Consider the following 23,488-nt stretch of genomic DNA (forward strand, 5'->3'; position numbering starts at 1 on the left):
AGAAAAATCAAATCAAACTTCGTACCTATTCTCTATCTAGTCTAAATTGTGTGCAGCAGAAAGGGAATGAGCTTGCTTAATCTGGTGGGATAGAAAAGTGACCTTCTGTTAAGGGTGGAAGTAAGGAACTGAGCTTCAGATTATGGCAAGAGATCTGGGAGATTTCCCCACTTAGTGGTCAGTAAATTAAAAGTTTGCTTAAGTTCTTGAATTCTCCTCTCCAACATTTTCCATAGATTCTTTTCATCACAAAATTCAGCCGCTGAATCTACCTGTCATACCTGTGAACTGGGGTAAGTATCATTAACCCTTTAAAAAAAAGAAATGTATGAATTATAGTGGAAAACCATGATTTACAGAAAGTTCAGCACCTGATCAAATAGAAAAGTAATGCAAATGGAAAATGATAATATATTGAACTGTATGAAAAATACGATAAAAGTGAAAATGGAGTTGCTAAAGAGCCACGGTTAAATTTGACAATCTATGCAGTTGTATGTTTTCTTCACATTGCAAACTTTTTATCTACTGTGAAAATTTCTCCGACAAAAAAAGGGGAAATGGGTTAAAAAACATTCTCTGTGCTAATTTTGTCTCTATTTGAGTTTTCCAAAAAGCTTTTTTTTTTTTTTTAATCTGAAGTGCCAATTAATTCTCTTCTCTTCACATGCCCAGCCTAGCCTGAGTCATCTGAAGTAAAATCCTGACTCCCTGAAGCTGCCAGCAATCTTTTCATCCTGCCAGGTATCTGGCACATGCAGTTTTAATGGAAATTTACCCTGAGGTCTTGATTTCTTGAGTGCCATGGGGTGTCTCAGTGTTTGCATCCAAAAGCTGAGGAAAAAATAACATGGGGACTCTGAAAATTGTTGTCTCATTCTCCTAATGAGAAATGCAAACACAGAAAACTCAAGAATAATATTTATGTACAGCTTTGCTTAGGTTATGATTACATATATCCCAGATACGAAAAATGAGACAAAACACACTCGTATTTTCACATCCACAGGGCTTCAGTGAGAATTGGCTTTCTCTCATGTGGCGCTTTCATGCTTGATACCAGGTGCTAATGATTCCTGTCTGCTTAAAAAAGACCCATTAAACTGTCAAACCATTCAGCCAAATTGATCATGTCTTTTGAAATAGAACTCTAATAGTGAGAAAAATAGGAGGATTTCTAAAATCCCTTTTTCTCCCCTTCTTTTCCACCTGAAAATTGACTGGCAGCTATCAGCAAATTGAAGACATGGAAACTTTCAGAAGCATTTGCCTTCTAAACTGCTTTGCCTGCAGTCTTCTTTATATCAGATTTTTATTTGCTTCCTGCATTCTGTTGGAAGCTTTTGACTGAGAATACAGGGAAAATATTTGAATTGCTTTTGGATTTCTTATGGAAGTTTTATCTTACTTTTAAAATCTGTGAGCTGGATGTGTATTTCATTCCTCCTCATTTTTCCTTTTGCTGCTAAATATGTTTGTATCCAGCACAAAGTGGAATGCAAAATAATTGAGTAATTTGTAAGACTGACTACAAAATAACATCCCCCCAACATTCTCAGTGGTTCCATTTTAAACTAAGGATTTGACCTGTAGTGGAGGTAACAAAATATTTTGATATTTTCGCAGTTCCATGCTTGCATTAAAACTTTAAAAGTCTGTCCCAATCTGCTGAGATTTTTGTTACTTTGTAATGATTTATTCTCAAACACATCTTAATTTTTAAATGCTTGTAGATTTCTTTTCCCCTCAACATTAAAATAGGAGCTAAAATCCCTATTAAAAAATTCTCAGTGCTAAATTATCTACATGAAACAAATACTTTTAGGTATTTTGCCATCCTTTGACATTTGAAACCACACTACTGGTTTTCTACAGGGCTGCTTTCTGAAGCTCACAAACAACTTGGCATTATGCACAGAAGACTGAGATCAGTTTTCTAAACAACATTTTTTCATGCCATGCCACCCACATATGAGAGTTTGGGGCTTTCCTCGCCTCTTCAGTCTGGCTGTACTTCCTCTTTTATTCCTGTGTCTCCAGTCAGCATGGCAATGTGTGGCTGGAGGCTTGACTTGTGACTCCTTGGATTTGTTTGATGCAATAAGCTGATAGACAAATGCCTGGAAACATTGTCAAGGTATGATCTCTACATCTAGAAATTAAGAGTTTTTGTGGGCTTGAGAATTGTGAACTCAAGTTCAGGGTGGAACTTTAGGTCCTTTGCTCTGCTGTGTTCGTTGTAGCATTACCATAATGGTGAATGCTTTTGTATGTATTTTGTAGCATTCCCCAGGGGAAATACCAAAACTGTAGCTTCTTTGGAAAGATACAGCTGTGTCCAGATGTTGGGAGAAACTCTATTAGTGTGATAAATGGGGAAAACACCGTGTCAGGTGTGTTCAGCCTGAGGTACTGAGGTATTGTTGTTCTCTGTGATGCACAAGCACTGAGAAAGAAGAGTGTTATAGCTGGTAGGAAGGTTATTCACACCATGAGAGGCCACTGATGGCATTCAGGCAACCAGTCTGGCCTGCTGAATCTTCTGGCTGATGCTTTAGCTCTTTGCAGGGTGTAGGTATGGGACTTGTAGGCTTTTCTGATAGAGATTTTGTTTGGAGCAGACAGTGGATAGATTGATCAGGGCTGGTGGTGAGATTCAACAGGAAACTTTCATAGTGATGATCTCAGTTAAGCTCTAAAATGTTTGTTCAGGAGAAAATGTCTATGAACTGAAAAAAAACCAAAAACAAACAACCAGAGAGAAAAAAATAAAAAGGCTGTGAACAATCCCAGATACCATTAAAGGTTGAAGGTTTATTTTCAGAACACTTTTTAGGAACATGCTTCAAATAATTTCATCAGTCTAAAGAAAATTGCACCTTATACCTTTTTGTTCTGCTTTTAGAGTGATTTTTTTTTTTTTTTATGAAAGAATGGGGCTGTTCTGAGTGTTGGACAGGTTAAGCTCTCTGCTTTCAGAAAACCTCTTTGAAGAGACACTGAGCATTGTTTGTTGTGTTTACATAGTGGGCCTTGCTCTGTGATGAATAATTGAAGTAAAAGTGGCTGGTGAGATAGAAATAATCAGAAGAGATTTTGTGAGTGCACTGTAAGTGGGGTCAGCAGACAGTTTTGACTTTCTTCCATCTTCATGACCTCCTCAGGACTGAGCTCAGTTGATGGATAATTCTCATGAAATTCCCAGAATATAACAAATAATCCTCCAACACCAAAGAAGTACTCCTTACCCTGAGTGGAACTAATAATTGGAAGTAAGGCTGGAACTCAAAGAAGAAAAGCTCCTATTTTTCTTATTTTTAGTGGATAGCATTGAGAAGCAGTGTGCACAAACATACTCCCTGGGAAGGCTACAAATAATGAGAGGCTAGCAAGCTGCCAGGATCTAGGAAAAGGAGTTTTCTGCATCCAGCCTTCCTTATAAATTTCACTTAGAATTTCACAAGCTTTGCCTGCATGCTATCCCCATATCAATGAAGGAGCAAGCACCTTTTTTTTTTTAATTTTTTCCCCTCCTGTGTGGGAGAGTGTTAATTGCTATGCCCAGAGGGGAAACATGTATTCTCCTGGCTAGTAATCAAATGATATTTGAAAGCCATTAGGCTGCCCAGCATTTGCACCGGATGGTTGTTGCAGACAACGTGGCTTGCTGGGAGCTGCCTCGGGGCCGTCTGGTTACTGAGCTTTTGGTTTGATCTTGGACCCAGCTTCCTGTGTAAATAAAGGGTAAACATTAGTAAAGAGTGTCTACCTTAAAGTATCAGATATTTGAAGATGTCATGTGTTTCTTCGTTAAAAGCCTTTGAAAATAGAAATAAAGGTCACCAGCCCAGCTCAGTTCTCCGGTTAATGCTCTTTGCTGGTTTGATTTGATCCAGTTGCCAAATCTTATTGAGGGGAACGTGCATCAGGGGAAAATGACCTGGCACAAAGTGACGCCTGGTCCTGGCTTTACTTGTACCTAGTGCCATAGAAACTGGCTTGGTTTGGGCTGTGGAGTGAAAGGGAAGGTCCTGCCTGCCACCAGCCTGTGCAGTCACACCTAGGCTACTGTACAGGGAAGTGAGGGATCAACAACTGAGCACATCAGTAGGTGGAGGCACAAATAGGATATGTTCAGAAAACCGGGCTGCTCTGCACTCTAAAGCTACAATCACTTTGCTTTTTACCTGTATGCATTTAAAACCAGATAAGCTTTTTTAAATGCCTTCTTTTATCTCAGTGCCAGCTATTTCAGGTGAGCTATAGCTGAAAATATGAGGCTTTAAAAACACTGAAGTTTTACAGCTGCAGGATGTTCGTAGTTCAGGGTTTGTTCTTTCTCACGTAACTTTGAAAGCACAGTTGTGCTCTGAGCTCAGCGCGTGCTTTTTGAAGGATAAAGTGGTTTAACTGATTTTATTTTTACTCCCAAACCTAGGTACTAATTAAGCAATACCTGTAAGAGCAGTAACTGCAGCAATAGCGTCTCACTTCACTGATTTAATCTGAAGCTATTAGCATCTGCAATAGTTATACCACCAAGAATTTCTCCCCTTTGGCATATATTATAAAAGGCTGTCCCTCGATTAGGTCAAAAGTGCTCGAAGGCTATTGATTTTTGATCTGTTTTAGGAGAATGTCCCTCTTTTTAACACTTTAATTGCTCAGGTGAAGCGAATGTATCTACGCATCTGATTACCTGTTTATCTGGTCAGGGGCGTTCTGCGGGAACACGAAACTCCCGTTCTGATCCCTGAGCTGCTGGAGGTCCTGTGCTCTGGGTCATTCACGGGAGGTGGCTGTAAACCTTTAGAATGTGATTTTAACAAAGAGGTGGTGTTGCGGGGCTGTTTCCCGACATCCCGGCTGCACCTAGGGGAATGCCTGTTCCGCGGAAGGAGCCCCTGCGCGCTCCTTGGGCTGCCTGGGGAGTGTTGCTAAGTAACTCGGGGTAACACCGGGGTTCTATGGATCCCTTACGGTGGGTCCTGGCCCCTGCAGAGAGTTCCGAATTAGTAACATGGACGTGGGACAGGCTGATCAGCTGCGACGCTGCAAGTTCAGCCCCCGCAAACTCAACTTTTGCCGAGAGTTTTTCGAGAATGAAATTGGATTAGACCCAGGAATGACGTACGCTGTTTCATTTCTTTCCCCCTTGTGCTCTGAGGAGCTTTGTGTTTAGGCAGGCTTTTGTTTCTGGCTCTGAGCTTCTTAAAAAAAAAAAAAAAAAAAAAAAAAAAAAAAAAGGAAAAAGAAATCGGGAGTGTGTGTCGGGGTGTCGAGGGTGCTGTGCTCGCATTGATTGGCGCGGGTTAGCTCGGGCTGCTTGCGAGCGCTTTGTTCTTCTCACCACCCCCGGGTCAGTTGCACAACATGCCCCTGCGGTTTAAAAAGGAAAAAGAAAGAGGGGAAAAAAAAAAAAGAAAGGAAAAAAAAAAAAAAAAGAGAAATGCTGACTAATGCCAGCGGTTTCTCAAATGGCTGATGCAAACCTGGAGAATTTGCATCATCATTCAGCCTAGAGTAACTTGGTATGACAAGAGCTTAAATACAAGTCCATGCGGAAGCTGAGCTGGTTTCCAATGATAGGGCAGTGCCACAGTGTGGAAACGCAGGTGTTCCTGAGCTGGGCTTGGATCACAGGAAGGGCTCACACACTCCTCAGGAGCTTGTTACCTGTGTGTAGGAGCAGTTGGAAAGATAAGAGGAAGCGACAAAGTAGTTGGCTTACACAGAGAGGGGAAAAAAACACCCCTTCGGTTTCTGCAGAAAACTTTTCTGCCTGTGCTTGCCAGCAGTGTGCTGGTGGCACTGTAGCATGTTTAGGAAAGCTGCTCTGCCCACGGTCTCTAATGGAAGCTACTTGCAGGGACAAGCTAATGGCAAGTTGTCCTCTATGGACAGCGAACAGCCAGCCCGGGAGGGAAAAGTTGTGCTGAAGAAGAAAGTGACGCTTTTGAGGGGCATATCCATCATAATTGGCACTATCATTGGAGCTGGCATCTTCATCTCTCCCAAAGGCATCCTGAAGAACACAGGCAGCGTGGGCATGTCCTTGACTGTCTGGACAGTGTGTGGTATCCTCTCGCTTTTTGGTAAGTCCCTGAAAAGTTTCTAATTGGTCTAGAGGGGCAGCCGGTGAATTATTGCGATTATTTCTCTGATTTTGCTATTGGATAGGAAGTCAGAGTGCAGAGCTGGAGCACCAATGGGACTACAGAAGGTCTGTGCTGCACGATGGGTTTGTGGAGTGCAAAGATTTGCAACCCCTGTCCCTCCACTCCTGGCACCAGCCTGTGAAAGCTGGAACCATAATTTTTTTTTAATGGGTTCCTAAAGGAACAGGAAAACCGAATGTGCCTTTTTTCCCCCTACAGAATGTGCTGTATGTGTATTTTTTCTCCTGTCTGTAAAACGAATTTATGGTTTGCTTGTAAAGCCCCCGGCAGCTGGATGAGCACGCTGCTTGAACACCTCTGAAATGTTTAGACAGCTCAACCTAGTTCCCGAGAGGCTAGAGCAAGGTCTGAGAGGAACAATTCCCACTGTATATAAGCTGTATTAGCACGAAGGGCAGCAAAACAATAATACTAATAACCCTTCTTCCCAGCTTTTTTTTCTTCCTTCCTCGCTCATGATGTTGCTTTGAAAGATTGGGCTGCAAAACACAGTGTGATGGAAGCAAATTTGCTCTGGGAGTTTTACTGCTGGCCTGCTTATTGTGGGAGTTTTTTGCTAATTCTTTGTATTCTTGAAGAGTGTTGAATTCTGAAGAAGTCCAGTTAAGTTGTTCCGTACACAAAACCCTCATTCAGAGAGGAAAACCCCACCCTGGCCCCCGTGGGACAGAGGGTTCATTGACCTATTTAATGAGTTAATCTCAAAGAAACTGAAGAATTAACATGAATATTGGCTTTATTTAAAAGGGAAACTACTTGTTTACTGGCAGGAGGTGAAGAGGACAAAGAGGTACTAAGTGTCTACTTAATAGGCGGAACATGCAAATGCCACCTTGTAAATTGGCTCTGAGCTTCAAAGAAATATTCTTTACAGGCTAAACCCACCCGGGCCAAACAAACAGTCCGAGTAAGTTAGGAACAATTTGGGTCAAATGGTAAATGTATGGGTACAATGTGTAGCATAATCTCTTGTACAAATGTGGAAGTTCTGCCTGTGACAAAACTCCCCTGTCAAGAAAAATCTCAGATGCTATTTGTAACCCTGTAAAAAGACCTTGGTCTTTTGAGTTACTTAACCTAGAATTTGCTTAAGCACTGCATTTGTGGCTCTACCTTTAGTAAGTAGTAGTAATCTTCTGGCTGTACAAAAAAGAAAATCCCCACAAAAAACCCAAACCAAAACACAAAACCCCCTCTCTCTTTTATCAGACAGATGTTTTTAGGTCATTTTCCAGACCTCTAGATATGAAGAACTGTGTAATTTGGCACAGCAAAAGGTAGTATCTTGTTCTCAGAATGGACCTGTTATATTTTTTTGGTTGTTCTTGCTTTTTTTCTTAATATTTTATTTTTTAGTTCCCTGCATGACTCAGTTGTAGTTAAATCACATACAGAGGTCACATAAGGCCTTGCTGAGGCTGTGTTTATAACATATATTAAAACACAATTTCATTTCATCCTGAGCCTCAGCAGAAGAGGCTGGCAAAAGAAAATGCAGAAACAACTTTTTAAAATGTGGCTGTAAGGGTTCATTAAATACGTCTTCAGGTAAGCTAAAGAGTAGAGGATGAAAGTTGCCACGTTTTTTGCAAAGCCCCAAACAAAACCAAATGAGCAGTGCTGGAGAGTTTGTCATCATGTGGTACAGCTTTAATGGGCTTGTACTTGTGGTGTGGTTTTGACAACTGCAGTTTAATTGAAAGTGTTGTTACCTAAAGGCATCAGGGAAGAGAGCTGAAATGAGCTCATGTATGTCTCTGATCTTAACTCTGTGGCATGCAGTGCTAACAAACTTTATTACTGTTTATTGCTGGCTTCTCAGGGCCTTCCAAGAGGGCTGTCTATATTTATTGGTCGTGGAACGCTATTGATGGGCTCCACCTTTGGAGCTGAAAATCCTCGGCTTTGTAACTGGCTGATGGTTCCTGACCTTTCACTGCATTTGGAGCACACAAAAACACTCCACCAGTGTTGAAAAGCCGACTAAGCCACCCCCTGAGTTTTGTATGTAAGATGTTAGGAGTACTGCTGAGGAAAATTCTTATTCTGCAGATGCTGATTCCAAATTTTGGCCATTTGGTCGCTTTTATCCATGGCTGAGGAGAGGTAATACATTTTTCAGACAGTCAGAGTTTGAGCCAGGCATCTCTAAGGCTGAAAGGAGTAGATCAGCCTTTGATAACAAGCAAAGGTGTCAGAAATCTTTCATTTAGTGGTGCAGTCTGGCTGCCTGGGAAGTACGGTGGGCTGGTGTGACACCCCATTTTATTGTCCCTCTTCAGAAGATGCAGAGTACTAAGACTGCAAATAGCTTGTCCAGTGCCTTTAAATATAACTGGATAAATGTTGTGGTTTACTGTATGTCTAACTGAATGAATGAAAACTTACGAAATTCATTGGAAAAAATTAAAATATACAAGAAGTAGTCATGATACCACTGCTGCTCTGTTGTTTAGGCTATAAATGCTTTGATAGGTATTTCTGGATATGTCTCATGTTGGCACTGTTGAATTCTCACAGGTGCCCTCTGCTATGCTGAGCTAGGAACATGCATTAAGAAATCTGGTGGTCACTACACCTATATCCTGGAGGCCTTTGGCCCATTACCTGCATTTGTGAGGGTCTGGGTTGAGCTGCTTATTATTCGGTAAGTGTATCATGACCCTGTTTCTTCTCTGGTGGCATTCCACTTGTCAGTCATTTAGAAAAGTCTCTGATATGTGTTGGGCAAAAGAAAAAAAAAATCCAAACATATTTTGGTCAATTAACTGTGTTCTTTTACTACGATTGCTTCAGAGGGTCTAAAAATGCTGTTCTGCCCATCAGCTTTGAGGTGTTCAAGGAGACACATGTGCATATATGGGGGAAATAAGAAAACTCCCTGCCACAAAAATTCAATTACTCGCCTTAATTTTGCCAAGGTTACTGTGTCCATTGATGTCACTAATAATGCTGTCAGCCATACCTAGCTATGGTACAGTGAAAGAGAGAAGTCACCCTAACGTTTCTCAGTCATGGCACTCACTACCTTCTGGATCAATTACTGTTGTCTGTGGGTACAGGGATAACTCCTGGTGAAACTATTCTCCAGTAGTTTTCAGAGGTAGGGGCACCATGTATGCTTTATATGTCAGATTGAGCCCTGAAATTTTGCCTTTGTGGGGTGTTGGAGAAGTTGACTCTTACTCTGAAAAACACTAACTGAGTAAATAAAGAGACATTGTCTTCACTTACTTAAAATATCCAATATATTGCCTGTGACTCATGCAGCCTTTGACGTCGTGCAGAGGAATTACAATGTGAAGATGTTGAATCATGTAAAATAAACTTTCATAATGTAAACGGATCAAGGTATCAAACTCACGTGCAGCCTCTCTCCGTATTTTTATAGTTTTGCTGAGTTTGGAGATCTTGATACGTGTAGAACAGGGCGACTCACTTATACAAACCGACTTTGGGAATGCTCCATCCCCGCCTCAGGCTGGTTAGCGCTGCTTTCCCCTCTCTTCCGCAATCAGCAGATTAGTCACAAAGGAGGCACAAGCCTCATTTCCAATCACAACTATGTTTACATAACACTGACAAGTTCTAGCATAGACTCTTGAGTTTGAAAGTGCTGACGGTGCTGAGTCATTATGAATCTATAAGTCCTTACGTTGTTTCCAGAGGAAATAACTCTGCGTGTCAGATGGTCCGACACAACCTCCCCACCAAAACGTAACCTTTGAGTTAATGGCATCATTTCCATCAAATGTGGTGAAAGGGCAAATGTCTCAACTGTATGAACCTTTTGGCAAAAAGGAAAATCAGGCAGTGGAATGAAACCTATGTTATCACAGTGCTGTGAATGGCTGTATCATTTCACATCACAGAATCAACAAAAGGGAGCAGCATTAGAAATCCCCCTCTTAATCTGCACCTTGCTCGACTGAGGCAACTTATTAACCTAGGCACAAACACCCATAAGAAATCAGGCATCATAAATTCCTTTCCTCATGAAATAAATATTTTTTTACGTATGACAGCGTCCCAGGAGTGCTGTGAAAATGCTTGTAGTCATCGTGATCTGCCCCACACCCAGAAAATAATCATGTTGCATAGGAGAGAACATCAGTGGATTCTTTAATCACCCGATCTGAGAGGCAGCGAGGAAGGCACACATGTTGTAACTTGTGATGATCAGAGCAGCACTGCTGAAACTCTGTGTAGAGTTTTATATCTGACTCCTGCATCAGGAAACTAATTGACTGCTACTATCAAAGAACTTGAGAGCTTGTGTGTGTTTATTTTTTTGTTTTCAGCAGATGAAGTTGCACACACAGAGTGCAGCTAGGCTGGCTTTTCTTCTGAAAATTTGCAGGATTATCACACTCATAGGCTGGTGAAGGAGTCACAACCAAAATAGATGTTTCCTGCTCTCATGTATCTCTGTAAAGCCACTACTTGATGGTGGAGGACACACTTAACTACTCTGCCTGCATACTGATTAGTTCTGCCTTACACTGTGCTGCTTCTCACCCAGAGCAACTGCAAACCTTTTTCTCTGCCAAAGCCAGGCTGTCTGTATTTTATATATATTTGTATACCTTTGAAAAATCCCTAACAACTACTTTTCAAACAAGTGAAGACAGCAGTGTGAATGCATTGTCTGTAGAGCTTCACTGTGGTGGTTGCTAAACAAAGTCTGGGTGCGAGTGTGCTGCCAGGTGCCTGACTCACCTGTGGAATGTGCTGGGACCCTGCCCTGGTCCTTATCTGGTGTCTTCCTGTATCCTTGCCCTTCAGTGAAAGCTGGTTATTCTACCTGCTCCTGAGCACACAGCTATTGGAGCCTGCCAGCCTGCCTGTGCTACTGTAATCTAAAGGAAAAGCACAGGATCAGTAAGGTTGGAAAAGACCTCCAAGATCATTGATTCCAACCATTAACTCAGCACTGCTGAGTCTACCACTAAGCTGTGTCCCTAAACATCCCATCTGTGTAATTTTTCAGTCCTGCTCCATTCTTTGAACTTTTCCCTCCATTGATTGACTTCACTGCCAGCAACATCTCCCCCAAGACATGGGAATGTCAGAGGCAGGGCTGTTTGTTAGAGGTGTAATTTAGGAGCTGTGTTTTTAGAAACATAGTGGTGTGGATAGCCGTGACTGCTTCTTTAAAAAGGTTTTTCCTTGAAATGGGAGGGTAAAATCCAAGTCCTGGGGAAAGGAGCAGGGACAGAAGAAAAAAGTCTGGGATAGCTCCAAAGAACTGATCTTTCCATCTGATCTAGGGCACTTCAAAACTACTTATGGCAGGCTCTATGCAGTGCTTAAAAACTGGAAACCTAATGATCATCTGATATGAATTAGAAATATTGCATTGAGGTAAAGTGTCTGAAAATCCAGACAAAATTTGCAAAGCCATTTGCTGGCCAGTGAGAGGAACATCCCCATGCATGGGAAATGCACGTGCAGCAGCCCTTGCTCTTCCATGCAGAAACTTACTGGGGAAGATTGTTCTGTTCTCTGAGACTCTGCAGCTTGATCCAGCACGGTCTGTGACTTCTGGGTTGAGTCATAACACAGAGAAAGTGGGTTTTGTTTCCAACTTGCACCTCCCTTGTGGGAAAGTATTTAATTGTTTGATGGAGAACGACAACGTCTCTGCAGGATTTTTACCCTCTTCCATAGAATTTTTATCAAAAGTCTGTGAAGTGATATGTTAGAGTTTTTCACAAGAAATTTGCATGGACTCTTGTTCAACTCAGAAATCCTTTGAGAATCATGTGGCCTTCTGTCCTACAGCGTGTATGTGACAAACCACAGATGCCACCAGCTGTCCTAAAGAGGGTGAAAATGTCCTCCCAAATGGAATATGAACTGTAACGTGCAGGCACAGGCTAATTTGCTACTAATGTGTGTCATTGCTAGGGTTTCTGTCAAATAATAAGCTTCTCTAAAAGAGAAAGGCTGTATGAATATTTTGAGCATTTCAAATTTTTAAACGCAACAACTTTCTGGGGTGTTGGAGAACTTAACTCTTACTATGAAAAGCATTAATTGACCGAGTAAAGAAACATTATGTCTTCATATTCCTTTTTTTAATGGTGTTCTATGGTACACTGTAGGGATTTTTGCTTTCACTTGCAGTGCTAAGAAATTGTTAGTCAATAAAAAGAACAAATTCTCTTTGTATTTTAGAAAATCCCATTTGGACTGCCTCAGAATTTAATAAAAGACCTGGGTAGATCTTGGACCCTTATTTTAGTAAACCAGAATTCTCAACTTGAATGGAATTCATTTGCTTGTGTCTCTGAGGGGTGAGATATATCTGGCCACTAAGCTTCACTGACTTTTGTGGAGAGTGTTGCCCATGTAATCTGATTCTGGCTATGTTCACTTCAAGTGAGTGAATGAAGATTTCTATCTATACTTTTCCTTTTTGATTATGACTGCTTTGCAACACGGAAGCTGTAAGAGCCACCCTGGTAAGAGGTGTTGCTGTCAAGATCAGAATCACTGAGTAGTGCTACATTCAGAGACTTTGGTACATGTCAGCAAAGCTGCAAGAAAGCACCAAAATTAAGGGTCACAGTTCCTTGAAAGTGAAGTTACAGCATGATCCAGTAAGAACAATAACTATGTACTATTGCAGATTAATTTTGTGACTTTGTTTTTTTTTTTACTCCAGCCCTGCTGCCACAGCAGTGATATCATTGGCATTTGGACGCTACATCTTGGAACCTTTCTTCATGCAGTGCGAGATCCCAGAACTTGCAATTAAACTTATTACAGCTGTTGGCATCAGTAAGTATCCAATTTTAGGTTTCAGGGAAGGATAAAGATGATAAAAATTGAAAAAAAAGTAGCACACTGAGCAGGTAGTTGTTTAATGTAAAATCATTAATTACTGTGCATCCAGTGCCAGGGGCACCTGTGTGATATTTTGTGTGTGTATTTGTGAACAAATGCAGGAGTAAAAAAAAAAACCAGCAGACTTTATCAATGGCAGGGAAAATCTACTGGAATTAATGGCCAAATTTTCATTATTTTTGTAGAAGCAATTTCAGCCCCTAAGAGATGGCCGGAGATATGGAAGAATGATTACCTGCTTTAAGTGTTTTGCTCTACCTTGGTTTTAGGAGGCAGTTGAATGCCAGGTATGATGTCATGAAGAAATGTAGTTCTCTTGAGTGCAGACAGGCAACATGAGGTCATCTTCCCCAGTCCCACTCTTTCCATCCTGGCAAGAATCCTTATTGAGGCACTTGTGGTTCAGAAAGCAGGAACTGAATTTTGGGAGCAGAACATACAGCCTGGTGCGTGGTTCTTGCTGGCTTGTTGTCCTACACTTCCTTACTTTTGTAGTTAGTGTAAAAGGGATCATTTAGGATCATAGAAAGCCAATATTTGCAGTGGAAAGAGGGATACTACCCTGAGAGCAGAGGGTTTACAGTGTACCTGGGCTGGTGTGGAGGATGTATGAAATGGGAAGGCACAAAAGGGATGGGAATGGAACTCTGGAGCTTGTAGCATTAGAGGCTTGTTTCCAAGTCTGTCTGGTCACTGGTGAGGCTACTCCTTGTGGGCACACATTGGAATTCAGCTGTGCTAGAAGGGAGTGCAGAGTAGACCAGAGTAATTAGTAACAGATTGTTCCTTTCAATTTGCTCAGTGCACATATCAGAAACAAAAAGACTGGAAAAAGGAATTAAGACATGCAAAATGATCAAAGGCCTACAGGAGACCCCTTCAGGTTTGCACAATAATAGGTTCAGTTTTTCTTTCTTCAGGGCAAGGAGTTCAATTGACATTGAAATTTCCAGTCGCCAGGTTACTGTGGCTTTTTGTGGGAGCTCTCTTGATAAGATTTCCTTTCTGCTGGGAGTCTTAAAAAATCAGTATGTGACTGCATTCCTTTCTGACTTAATTATGCACAAACTATAGGTTTCATAGGAGTAATTGAATTAGGGGTTTGATTTTTGAGGTCAATGACTTTTTTGCACTACATCTGTCTAAAACATTTCAGTGCAAGGTAAGAGTGAAACAGATGTTCAGTAACGTTAAGGTCACTGAAACAGAAGGAATGTTAAGTGAGGACTCCATCAAAGCGTTTTGTTAATTGCATGTGATTCAAGCACAATAGGTGAACAACCTGCAATATATTTTTATTACATTTAATTTGAGTGAAAATCTGTGTGATAAGCCATTGGCAAAATAATTGAACAAAGAAGTAGCGTTGCAGGGAAGGTCGAGTTAGGCTGAAATAATCACAGCTTGAAGGGAGAGGGGAGGTCACAGCAGATGCTCCTATGCAGCACAGGTAGGATGAACTGGCATTTCACTGAAAGAAGGGAATCTTGCAGGGAAGTTGTAGTGGTGAATGAGATGATGCTGAGAAAAACAGTGATGTGTCAGACTGAGGCTTTGTTCTTTGCAATTTGCTCCACAGTGGAGTTTCACTTGTAGTAGTTCTTAGAACTTCTGCTGCACTTAAGCTCAGCGATCCCAGAGTGTCTGACTGTTCTCCTTGTATGGTAAGAATCAGCTGCTGTGGCGGTAATTGTTATGAGTGTTTGGTACTGGGCATGTAGGCAGCATGATAGGTAAGATTAAGTTGGTGAGCTGAACAGACACTTTGGAGCCCTGAAGATTTTATAATCCAATATAATGGTGCAAAAAGTTGTATTTGTTTCCACTTCAAATTTTAAAAGTTAATCAGAAAGTGAAATGACATGCCTGTTTTTCTTACCCATGTCTGGTCCCTTTTCCTTCCTTGCTTGATGAGAGAGCACTGGTTGTGTGTCTTTATTGCACAGGGAAAGGCACTGGGATTCACCACTGAAATCTGCCCTTGGCTGAGACTTTGTTCCATTATTTTACCTTGTAATTTCTCATTGTACGTAAAAGAAGAGGGAGAAATTTTGAAAATCTTCAGGTGATCCCCTGATCCCAAACACAATCAGTCTTATCTAAACAATTTCCTTCAGATGTTTGTCTAAACTGGTCTTAAAATCTGCAGCGTGAGAGTTTTTTAAACCCTCACTAGTACTGTAGCCCAGTTTTTTCCTTTCCTTGTCACAATCCAGATTTTCTCTTTATTTTTTTTTTCCTCTCCACCTGAATCTCTATTGATGCATCTTAATCCTGTTATTAAAAGGTTGACTGAGATGGATTCAACCAGGATTATGTTGGGGAGTGGCAAATACTATTCCTTCTCTACCAGCCACCAAAAAATATTTATTGTAGAGGGGCTACAGCCATTCTGCTCCCCACCATTTCCCTTCTGTGCCTCTTCAGGGAAAAATTAATGATAGTGCAGGGGAGAAGTAGTTCAGATGAGAGTTAAAATGTAACTTCTGGACATGGTGGCATTTAAAAAAAAAATCCCTTGTTGCTTTATTATTTATAGGAAAAAGACATATGCTGGGCACAAAATTCCCCTCAAAATCACCTCTTCAGAGCAATCTTGAACAATCTGTAGAAACAAACTTTCTGTTCTACAATATGCTGCTTTCATTTATAGTTGCCTTCATTACGGTTTTTCTCTTTTTAACAAGACCAATCAACCAAAATGTTCAAACATTTCAATGTCTCAGTAGACACAAGGATCCTTGTGTCTTTCAGATGCCACAGCTTTCTGAACCTCTGAAGCAAAACCTTCCTGTTCTTTTCAAACTTAGAAATCACTTGCGTTCTCTTGGTGTTTCTTAAGCAAACCTTCACGAGGAGAAAAACCTAGATCAAATAAATACTGGATATGCAGATCCCAATTTGTCAGCCTGCCATAAACTTTTTCTCAACTCAGTTAATTTAACTGTATGTTAAAGAAGATAAGATATCTGAAAGATTTTTATTACACTATACATTTTACAGACTCATAGAATGAGTCATAGAATGGTTTAGGTTGGAAAGGATGTTAAAGATCACCCTGTCATGGGCTGGGACATTTCCCACTAGATCAAGTAGCTCAAAGCCCTATCCAACCTGGCCTTGAACACTTCCAGAGGCAGGATACCTAATTACTACAATTTTATGAAAATAAATGACCAGGTAGAGGAGAGAGAAGCTGGATGTGCTCCAGCACAGGGAAGGACAGCTGAAGAAAATGCAAGCAGGAGACTAGCCCCTCTAACTTCCCACTTTGTTCCAGCAGGACAAAATAGCTCCAGGACAAAGCAAAGGGATGTTGTCCACCTTTGTTCTGATGCTGAGGGTAGTCTTTTTAGGAGAAAGGATTGAAAATTTGTTCTTCTCTTGCCTTGAAAGTTGATAGACTCCTCCATATTAATTGTTTCTTGACGTGAAGAAATATCTTATCACCCTGCCTATCATTGCAAAAAAAGGCCATATAATCATATAGTTGTATCTATTAATTTTACTTTTATCTATTAAGTTTAGTTGTATCTATTAATTATTTTTCTAATAGTAAACTTAAATATCATGGTAACAGGAAGGGCAAAATTGCACTGTGCAATGGTATCAAACTTTTCTTTCAATATGTAGGAATGGAGCCTGTTCCAAACTTTTCACATGGCCTCTGTATCAGAAAGCAGATAAACAGGTTTCACCCATTAAAAACTGTGAGACTGAAAACAACCTACTAACTCACTTGAGTTTTTGCACTAATTCATATGTGTATTTACACTGCAATAATATAAATTTTTAAAATATTTATTTATTAATATTATTTCTATATATTTTTTGGAAATCGGCAAAATACCTTAAATAACCCCAAACTTTGGCTGTTAGAGGTAAAGTTGCTTGAAAACTGAGGTTAGCTGTACAGGTCTATTGCTTGCTAGCAAATGCTCCAGCCCCAAGTTTTGTTGGTGTCCGTGTGAGTTTATGATTAGATACCTTTTCTTCCCTCATCATGGCAGATGTTGCAGATGCCTCTCTTTACTGCTGACAGCCTTCAGAGAAGCAGTTTGCATTAAAATATGTCTTGGCTAACAGGGATATACTCTGATATGCTCTTTGCAAATATGCTCTGATAGGTGATTTTGTGCTTCCTGTGACTTTTAATTGGCTCATTCGGGTCTGCAAATTGAGGGTATTTTTTGGCTTTTTTTTTAAATTCCCTCACCCTAAAAGTCTGATAAGTTATGGGAGAACAGTTTTCTTGGTCTCCTGCTGAGGCAATGGTATATATATTGTGAAAAGTAGGCCAGGATGTAATGCTCAGTGCTGCTTCTCCCGTTAGGTTTTGTTATCCATCTATAGCTGTGTCTGTGGGCAGGAAAGAGATTGTGAAAAACATGCTTGGTGTTTCCATTGTGTTTGATTGTTCACGAGCCCCATTTTGTTCTTCCTCCACACTCCTCTTGGTTAGGATTCATCTTGTTTTTACCGAGGTACCTAGTTTAGGTAATCTGTGCTCCCCATACAGTCAGTGGAGAAAGAGGAAAGAGAAACTTCCTGAAGGTAAACGATCTCATCTGGGATAGGCATCTCACAGAGGTATTGTTATTCATCCTCTGGAGCTAACTGCCTTCATTGAGGATGCAGCCACACTTAACGCCTGACTTTTAGTTAGAAAAGTTAGACCCGAGTCCTCCTTTCACTGCCCTTTTTCTGAGAAACCGCTGCTCCTTCTGATATTTGCTGAGATTCCTTATCAAAGTGTCTGCAATCACTTTCTCTAAATATCTCCAATAGGCCCTATTCTGAAGATAAATGGCCATAGTCCCAGAATACAATGTCCTTCCTGAATCCTGGCTCAGCTGTCATCATCTTTCCTTGCTTTTTAGCAACTTTCTTCCTGACTCCACTTCCCCATTGCCCTTCTCTACCCAGTTGCTAACACAACAATTACTATGGTGCTGGAAGTTGTGTAAGCCTCACATTTCTAGACAAATGTCTTGCACATAGAACCATTAAGACTAAATATTTTATTATAAAATACTACTACTATTATCGATAATATAGAGTAAGCAATAATATATTTATATTATGTAATATTGCACTATATTATAAAAAAGACTGTTAACTCTTATAGCCTAATAAGTACAAAAAAAAATTAAAAAATATAAAACTGGTCTCAAATTTTCTAAGCACTTGTAAGCACTTAAAGTCTCAGCCCTGCAACCTGGATTACTGCTAGTGTGGTCCTCCAGCTCTGCCCTTCCTCTTAGGAATGACCATCAAAGGACATTTGTATCAAGGGACCTTTTACAAGGGCAAGCAGTGATAGGTGTCCTGGTTTCAGCCAGGTTAGAGTTAATTTCTCAGTAGCTATAACAGAACTGTGTTTGGTATTTGGAATGAGAATGGTGTTGGTAACACGCTGATGTTTTGTTAAGTCCAGTTTATCCATAGCCAAGGACATTTTTTCCCTGCCTCCATGCTCTGCCAGTGAGGAGGTTCACAAAAGAAATTGAGAGGGAGCATAGCTGGAACAGGTGATCTGAACTGACCAAAGGGATATTCCACACCACAGAACATTATGCCTGATACATAAACTGGGAGGATTTAAATGAAATGGCATCTGATATGGGTTTGGGATTGTAAGACCTGGCTCTGTTCAGTGGGTGGTGAGCAATTGTATTGCACAGCACTTGTTTTTTTTTCCTTTGTATTGTTATTATTAACCATTATTATTGTATTTTACTTTGTTTCCAATTATTTAACTGCTCCTATCTCAACACACAAGTTTTATTTTGATTCTCCTCCTCATTCCAGTGGTGGGTGGGGGGTGAAAAGGGGGTGTTGAGCAAGCAGCTGCCAGGTTTAATTTCCATTTGGGCTTAAACTGTGACAATAGGATGAGGGGAAATGGCTTCATACTGGAAAAGGGTTGGTTTAGATCGGGTACATGGAAGAAATTCTTCTAATGTGAGTGGTTAGACACTGGCACAGGTTGTCTGGAGAAGTTGTGGCTGACCCATTCCAGAAGTGCTTGAGGCCACACCATCCAGTAACATTCTCATATGTGTATCAGGAAGGTGAAACCAATGCATTAGAAAACCTGGAGGAGCTCTCTGCACTCATGTTACCTGCTCTGACCTGTGCAAGGTGACAGATTGATTGCTGCAGTTAGCTTGAACTCTGGGTAAACTGGATATCAAATTGCAGATTCTCTTACACAAAAAACTCCTCCTTGACATTTTCTTGTGCTCTGGTCCATGCCTGGGCTTCACTTTCTACAGAAGAAAGGTATGATATCCTGAGTCTTCTAGGAAAATTAAAATAAGCTTGTGCTCTCTGTGGCACTAGATTTTTTTATAACTTAAACATTTCTGGTCAAATGAATATTTTGAATATTTTTTGCTTAAGTGACAGTTGTTAGACTTGCTGGTAATGAAGCCTCAGGAAAAGAAGGGGAGACTCAAACAGCACTAATATTTATCAGCAACCTAAAGAAATCTTTCAAAATTTAAATGAGTCAAGATATGTCAGTGTAATATTGGAACAATAGAGTAATGAATCATGGCCCTGGGATTTTTCTGTTGCCTGCCAAATATAGGTATACAAGGAAGTAAAAAAGAAAAAAAAGGTATTTGGGTGTCAAGTGAAATTTTGCAGAAGTCCAAACGATTTCTTTGTCACTTCAGAACACTTCAGCTCTGAAATATGGTGAAAGTCTTAGTAAAGATTTTGATCTTCAAGATGCTTTTCTGGTAAAAAATTGTGTTAGGTGGTAATGTGAGTGTAAATTGACTTGTAAATTGCTCATATGACAGTGGGACTGTCTCTCTCCTAAATAAAAATTCTAGAAAAATACTTTCCTTTTTTTGCCCCCTGAAATTTTTATTTTATTAAAATATATATAAAGAATACATTGGGATCCAGATTACTTGGAATTTTCTCCCTGTTCCATCAAACCCAAACTACTTTCAGTTGAAATGAGTAGATTTTAAAAATATTTTTAAACCTCACTGGGGAAGAGAAACTGTATAAATGAATTGACATAAATCAGTGTTTTTTTCCCCAGAAAGCCTGTGCCATGTCAGATTTACAATGCTAGCTCCTACAAACTAGCTCACTGTGCTTTTGTGTGATGTGGCTGATCATTTACACAAACTGGTGCTCTTGAGAGAGCTTGAATTACGGGAGGATTGAGATGAGGAGCTCTTTCATTAGCTCCATATGATGGCAAGAAGGAGAGGAACATACTTGACCATGTTTCCCTGAAGCAGCAGGGGAAAGAGATTTTTTTATCTGGTAAAATGGCTCCCATTTTCCATTCTTTAGGGAAATTTTAATTTTTTTTTAATAGCTAAGCTCCTTCTGTTTAAGTAAACTAGAATAAGTGGCACTAAAATGGCAAGACCTGCCCTCCTGTCAGTCAGTGCAGTAGGAAATGCTAGGAGATGCTGTGCTTGACCCTGAAGGAGATGCAAGCTGACCAGACAGGCTGTAAAAACCCTTCTCAGTGATCTCTCCATATGCTGGTGAGCTGCAGACCTGAGCTTTGTTTTCAAGAATTAAAAGGTCTCTGTTTCTTCACTAATTGCTGAAGAAGGGGTGGAAAGAGTGGGAATTGCACTCTGGCCCTCCTGCATCTCTGATAGTACAGCAAAGAGGGGGAAGAACATGGAAAAGAGGACCAGAGGTAAAACAGTTACAAATTTATGCATGATTTAAAAGAGGGTGAGAAAGTTTAATATGGTTATTCATTGTTATTGTTTTATAAAAAATACAAATCTCTACTCAAAGCTGCACAGAGAAATCTGGAGTGACAAGAGCTGGGCAATCAATTTCTTTCATCTGAAGCAGGGTCCTGCCAGTCCGTTGTCCACCAGCAGCTGACAGTTCTGGGTCAATGAAGCTGTAATTTGGTGTGAAGGATGTCAGGCAGAGAAGGGATAGATGGACGGTCAGTGCAGTGGGCTCAGCTCAAGCCTTTGATGTGGGACCTTGAAGAGGGATGGGAGAAGTGGGAGGACAAGCTAGAGAAGGTTATCAGGGTGTATTTCCTTTAATGCATCTATTGTTTGTGTAACCTGTCTGCTGGCAAAGAAGTTTGTGGTAATTATTTTCCTTCTGACTTTTCTTTTTCCCCTCACAGCGCTGGTGATGGTCCTGAACAGCACAAGTGTCAGCTGGAGTGCCCGCATTCAGATGTTCCTTACCTTTTGCAAGCTTGTAGCAATTCTGATAATTATAGTCCCTGGAGTTATCCAGCTAATTAAAGGTATGAAATGAAAAGTAAATGCTTTTAAAGAGCTTTCGTCTTTACCCTCCGCGGTCTTTCCCCACTTGCCTCCACCACGTAATGCTTATAGCAGCAAAATCTCTTAATTAGTCTCTGCTTGCTTAACTGAGGCTCTGTTCTGTCATGTCATTGATTAGAGGTGGAACTACACTGGGATGATCTGATGTTTCCTTCAGCATGCCAATGAGACCATTCCAGTGAGACCTGCTTTTCAAAGGAGCAAATGGACTGCTCTTCTCTGTAATCTGTCTTTGGCCTGAACTTTGTGACAGGGGCAGGATAGGATTTAAAGAGAGATGTGCATACAGCTCTCCAGAGCACATGCCTCATCCAGGGAGGATGTCTGCTCTAGTCATGGTGCATGTGTGTGGTGGTAGAGGGGGCTCACAATTCACAGAACCACAAAATCACATGATGGTTTGGATTGGAAGGGACCTTAAAGATAATCTAGTTCAAACTGTCTGCTGGGGCAGAGATATCTTTGACCAGACCATGTTTCTTAAAGGGCCAGCAAAAGCCTTGAACACTTTCAGAGCATCCACAGCTTCTCTGGACAATCTATTCCAGTGCCTCATCACTGTCACAGGGAAGAAGTTTTCCTAACATGTAGTCTAAATGTGCCCTCTGTCACTTTATAGCCATTTCCCCTTGTCTGTCACTATCACTACATGCCCTGTTTTCACTGACAGATGCTCAGCTACCTGTGGAGACTTTTTCATTCCAGCCCTCTGAGCAGCAGGTGTGAGATGGTGACAAGTCATCCCTACAACAGGTCACCCTCCCTACAAAAACTACTACATTCAGCACAGAGGGGCAGAGTAGGGAGCACTCTTGAGAGTATTTGTGGCAGATTTTATCTATCAAAAAACCATCACAGTTTTTGGCTATGTCCCGCAGGAGGCTCTTTTCTGATATTTCCCCCAAGTGAAGAGCACAGTGTCAGTCTGTGCAGTGAGCTCAGTTTCTCAGGGACAGGTGTCTCTCTGTGGTTAATATGACTCTGAAATAGAAGTTTTCCTGTGTAGCACTCTGCTGATTCACTGTTTTTGTTTTCTTGTTTTTCACTTTCTTCCTGGCACTTGCAATGCTGTTTCCTGTTGCACATGACATATGAAATGTGCAAAAATTCTCTCTTCCCATCCCCCCTTTTCCTGGACCTTTGGAGCAGGTAAAACTCAGGTTTGGTTGGGGTTTGTTGCCCTGAAGTAGCTCAACTAGTGTCCCTGATTGTTCACTGGGACCTTCCTCTGGCCACAGTTTCTCCCTTAACCAAAAAGCCTCTGCTTCAATGGGAAATTTGACTGAGGGCTCAGTAAAAACAGAGTGAAGAGTAGAGGATTTAACTCATTGCAAATTTAACTCTGGATTGATTAAGTTTCTTCCTGCTCCATATCTGTGCAGGATTAATGCTTCTCAATAAATTTGGAATATGGTGGGACATCTTTCAAACTTTGTAAATGAATAAGACCATAACAAAAGTTTTGCATATATAGATATATAGCAAATTCTTACTTGATGTAATATTAATACAGTACTGATTATCATGGTAGGGAGTTACTGAACGCATTTTTATATGGTAGAAATGTTTAAGATTTTGGGTTTATTTATCTTCTAAACGTTGCTTCTGAGTGAAATGCCAACAAAGTTCATTCTGATTAAAATGTTGAATGAGTGAAATGTTTCCATATCAAAAACTGCTGAACTCATTCTGCTCTTTCATGTTGATGTAAGTCACTGCTGTAAATGACAGAGCAGTGAGTGTCATCAAGCTCAGAATGCTTTGAAACAAAATAATAGGTCAAATTCTCCTATTGCATGAATAAAGATGCCTTTTACAATTGCTGTATGAATAATAAGATGAATAAAGCCTTTTACAATTGCTGGCAGATTATGGCTGCAAGGGTTGGGTCAGAATTTAAGGTCAAGGGCAGAACTTGATGTCACTGAACTGTTGGGTGATAAAATGTTCCATGATGTGTTATATTTATTTTTTTAAAGTAGTTATAACCAAAGAGCTTATTTTTCAAACTTTTTTTTTTTTGTTGTTGATTTTGCAGGAGAAACAGAGCACTTTAAAAATGCCTTTGCAGGGAATGATGCCAGTATTATGGGATTACCACTTGCTTTCTATTCAGGAATGTATGCCTATTCAGGCTGGTAAGTGGATAAA

The 23,488-nt window shown here is 40.5% G+C and overlaps 1 protein-coding gene across 1 annotated transcript in view; it reads left to right on the top strand.

Annotated features, from left to right (window-relative positions):
• The first annotated feature begins 5,774 nt into the window (after positions 1-5,774).
• SLC7A11 (solute carrier family 7 member 11) overlaps positions 5,775-23,488 on the top strand; it is a 57,369-nt gene continuing 39,655 nt past the window's right edge. The window contains exons 1-5 of the mRNA XM_066318463.1: positions 5,775-6,095; positions 8,700-8,826; positions 12,850-12,965; positions 21,172-21,297; positions 23,376-23,475. Coding sequence (XP_066174560.1) covers positions 5,819-6,095; positions 8,700-8,826; positions 12,850-12,965; positions 21,172-21,297; positions 23,376-23,475 — 746 coding nt within the window. The 5' untranslated portion in view covers positions 5,775-5,818. The remainder of the gene's footprint in view (positions 6,096-8,699; positions 8,827-12,849; positions 12,966-21,171; positions 21,298-23,375; positions 23,476-23,488) is intronic.

The sequence above is a fragment of the Sylvia atricapilla genome, chromosome 4 (genome assembly GCF_009819655.1).
Source record: "Sylvia atricapilla isolate bSylAtr1 chromosome 4, bSylAtr1.pri, whole genome shotgun sequence".
NCBI lineage: Eukaryota > Metazoa > Chordata > Aves > Passeriformes > Sylviidae > Sylvia > Sylvia atricapilla.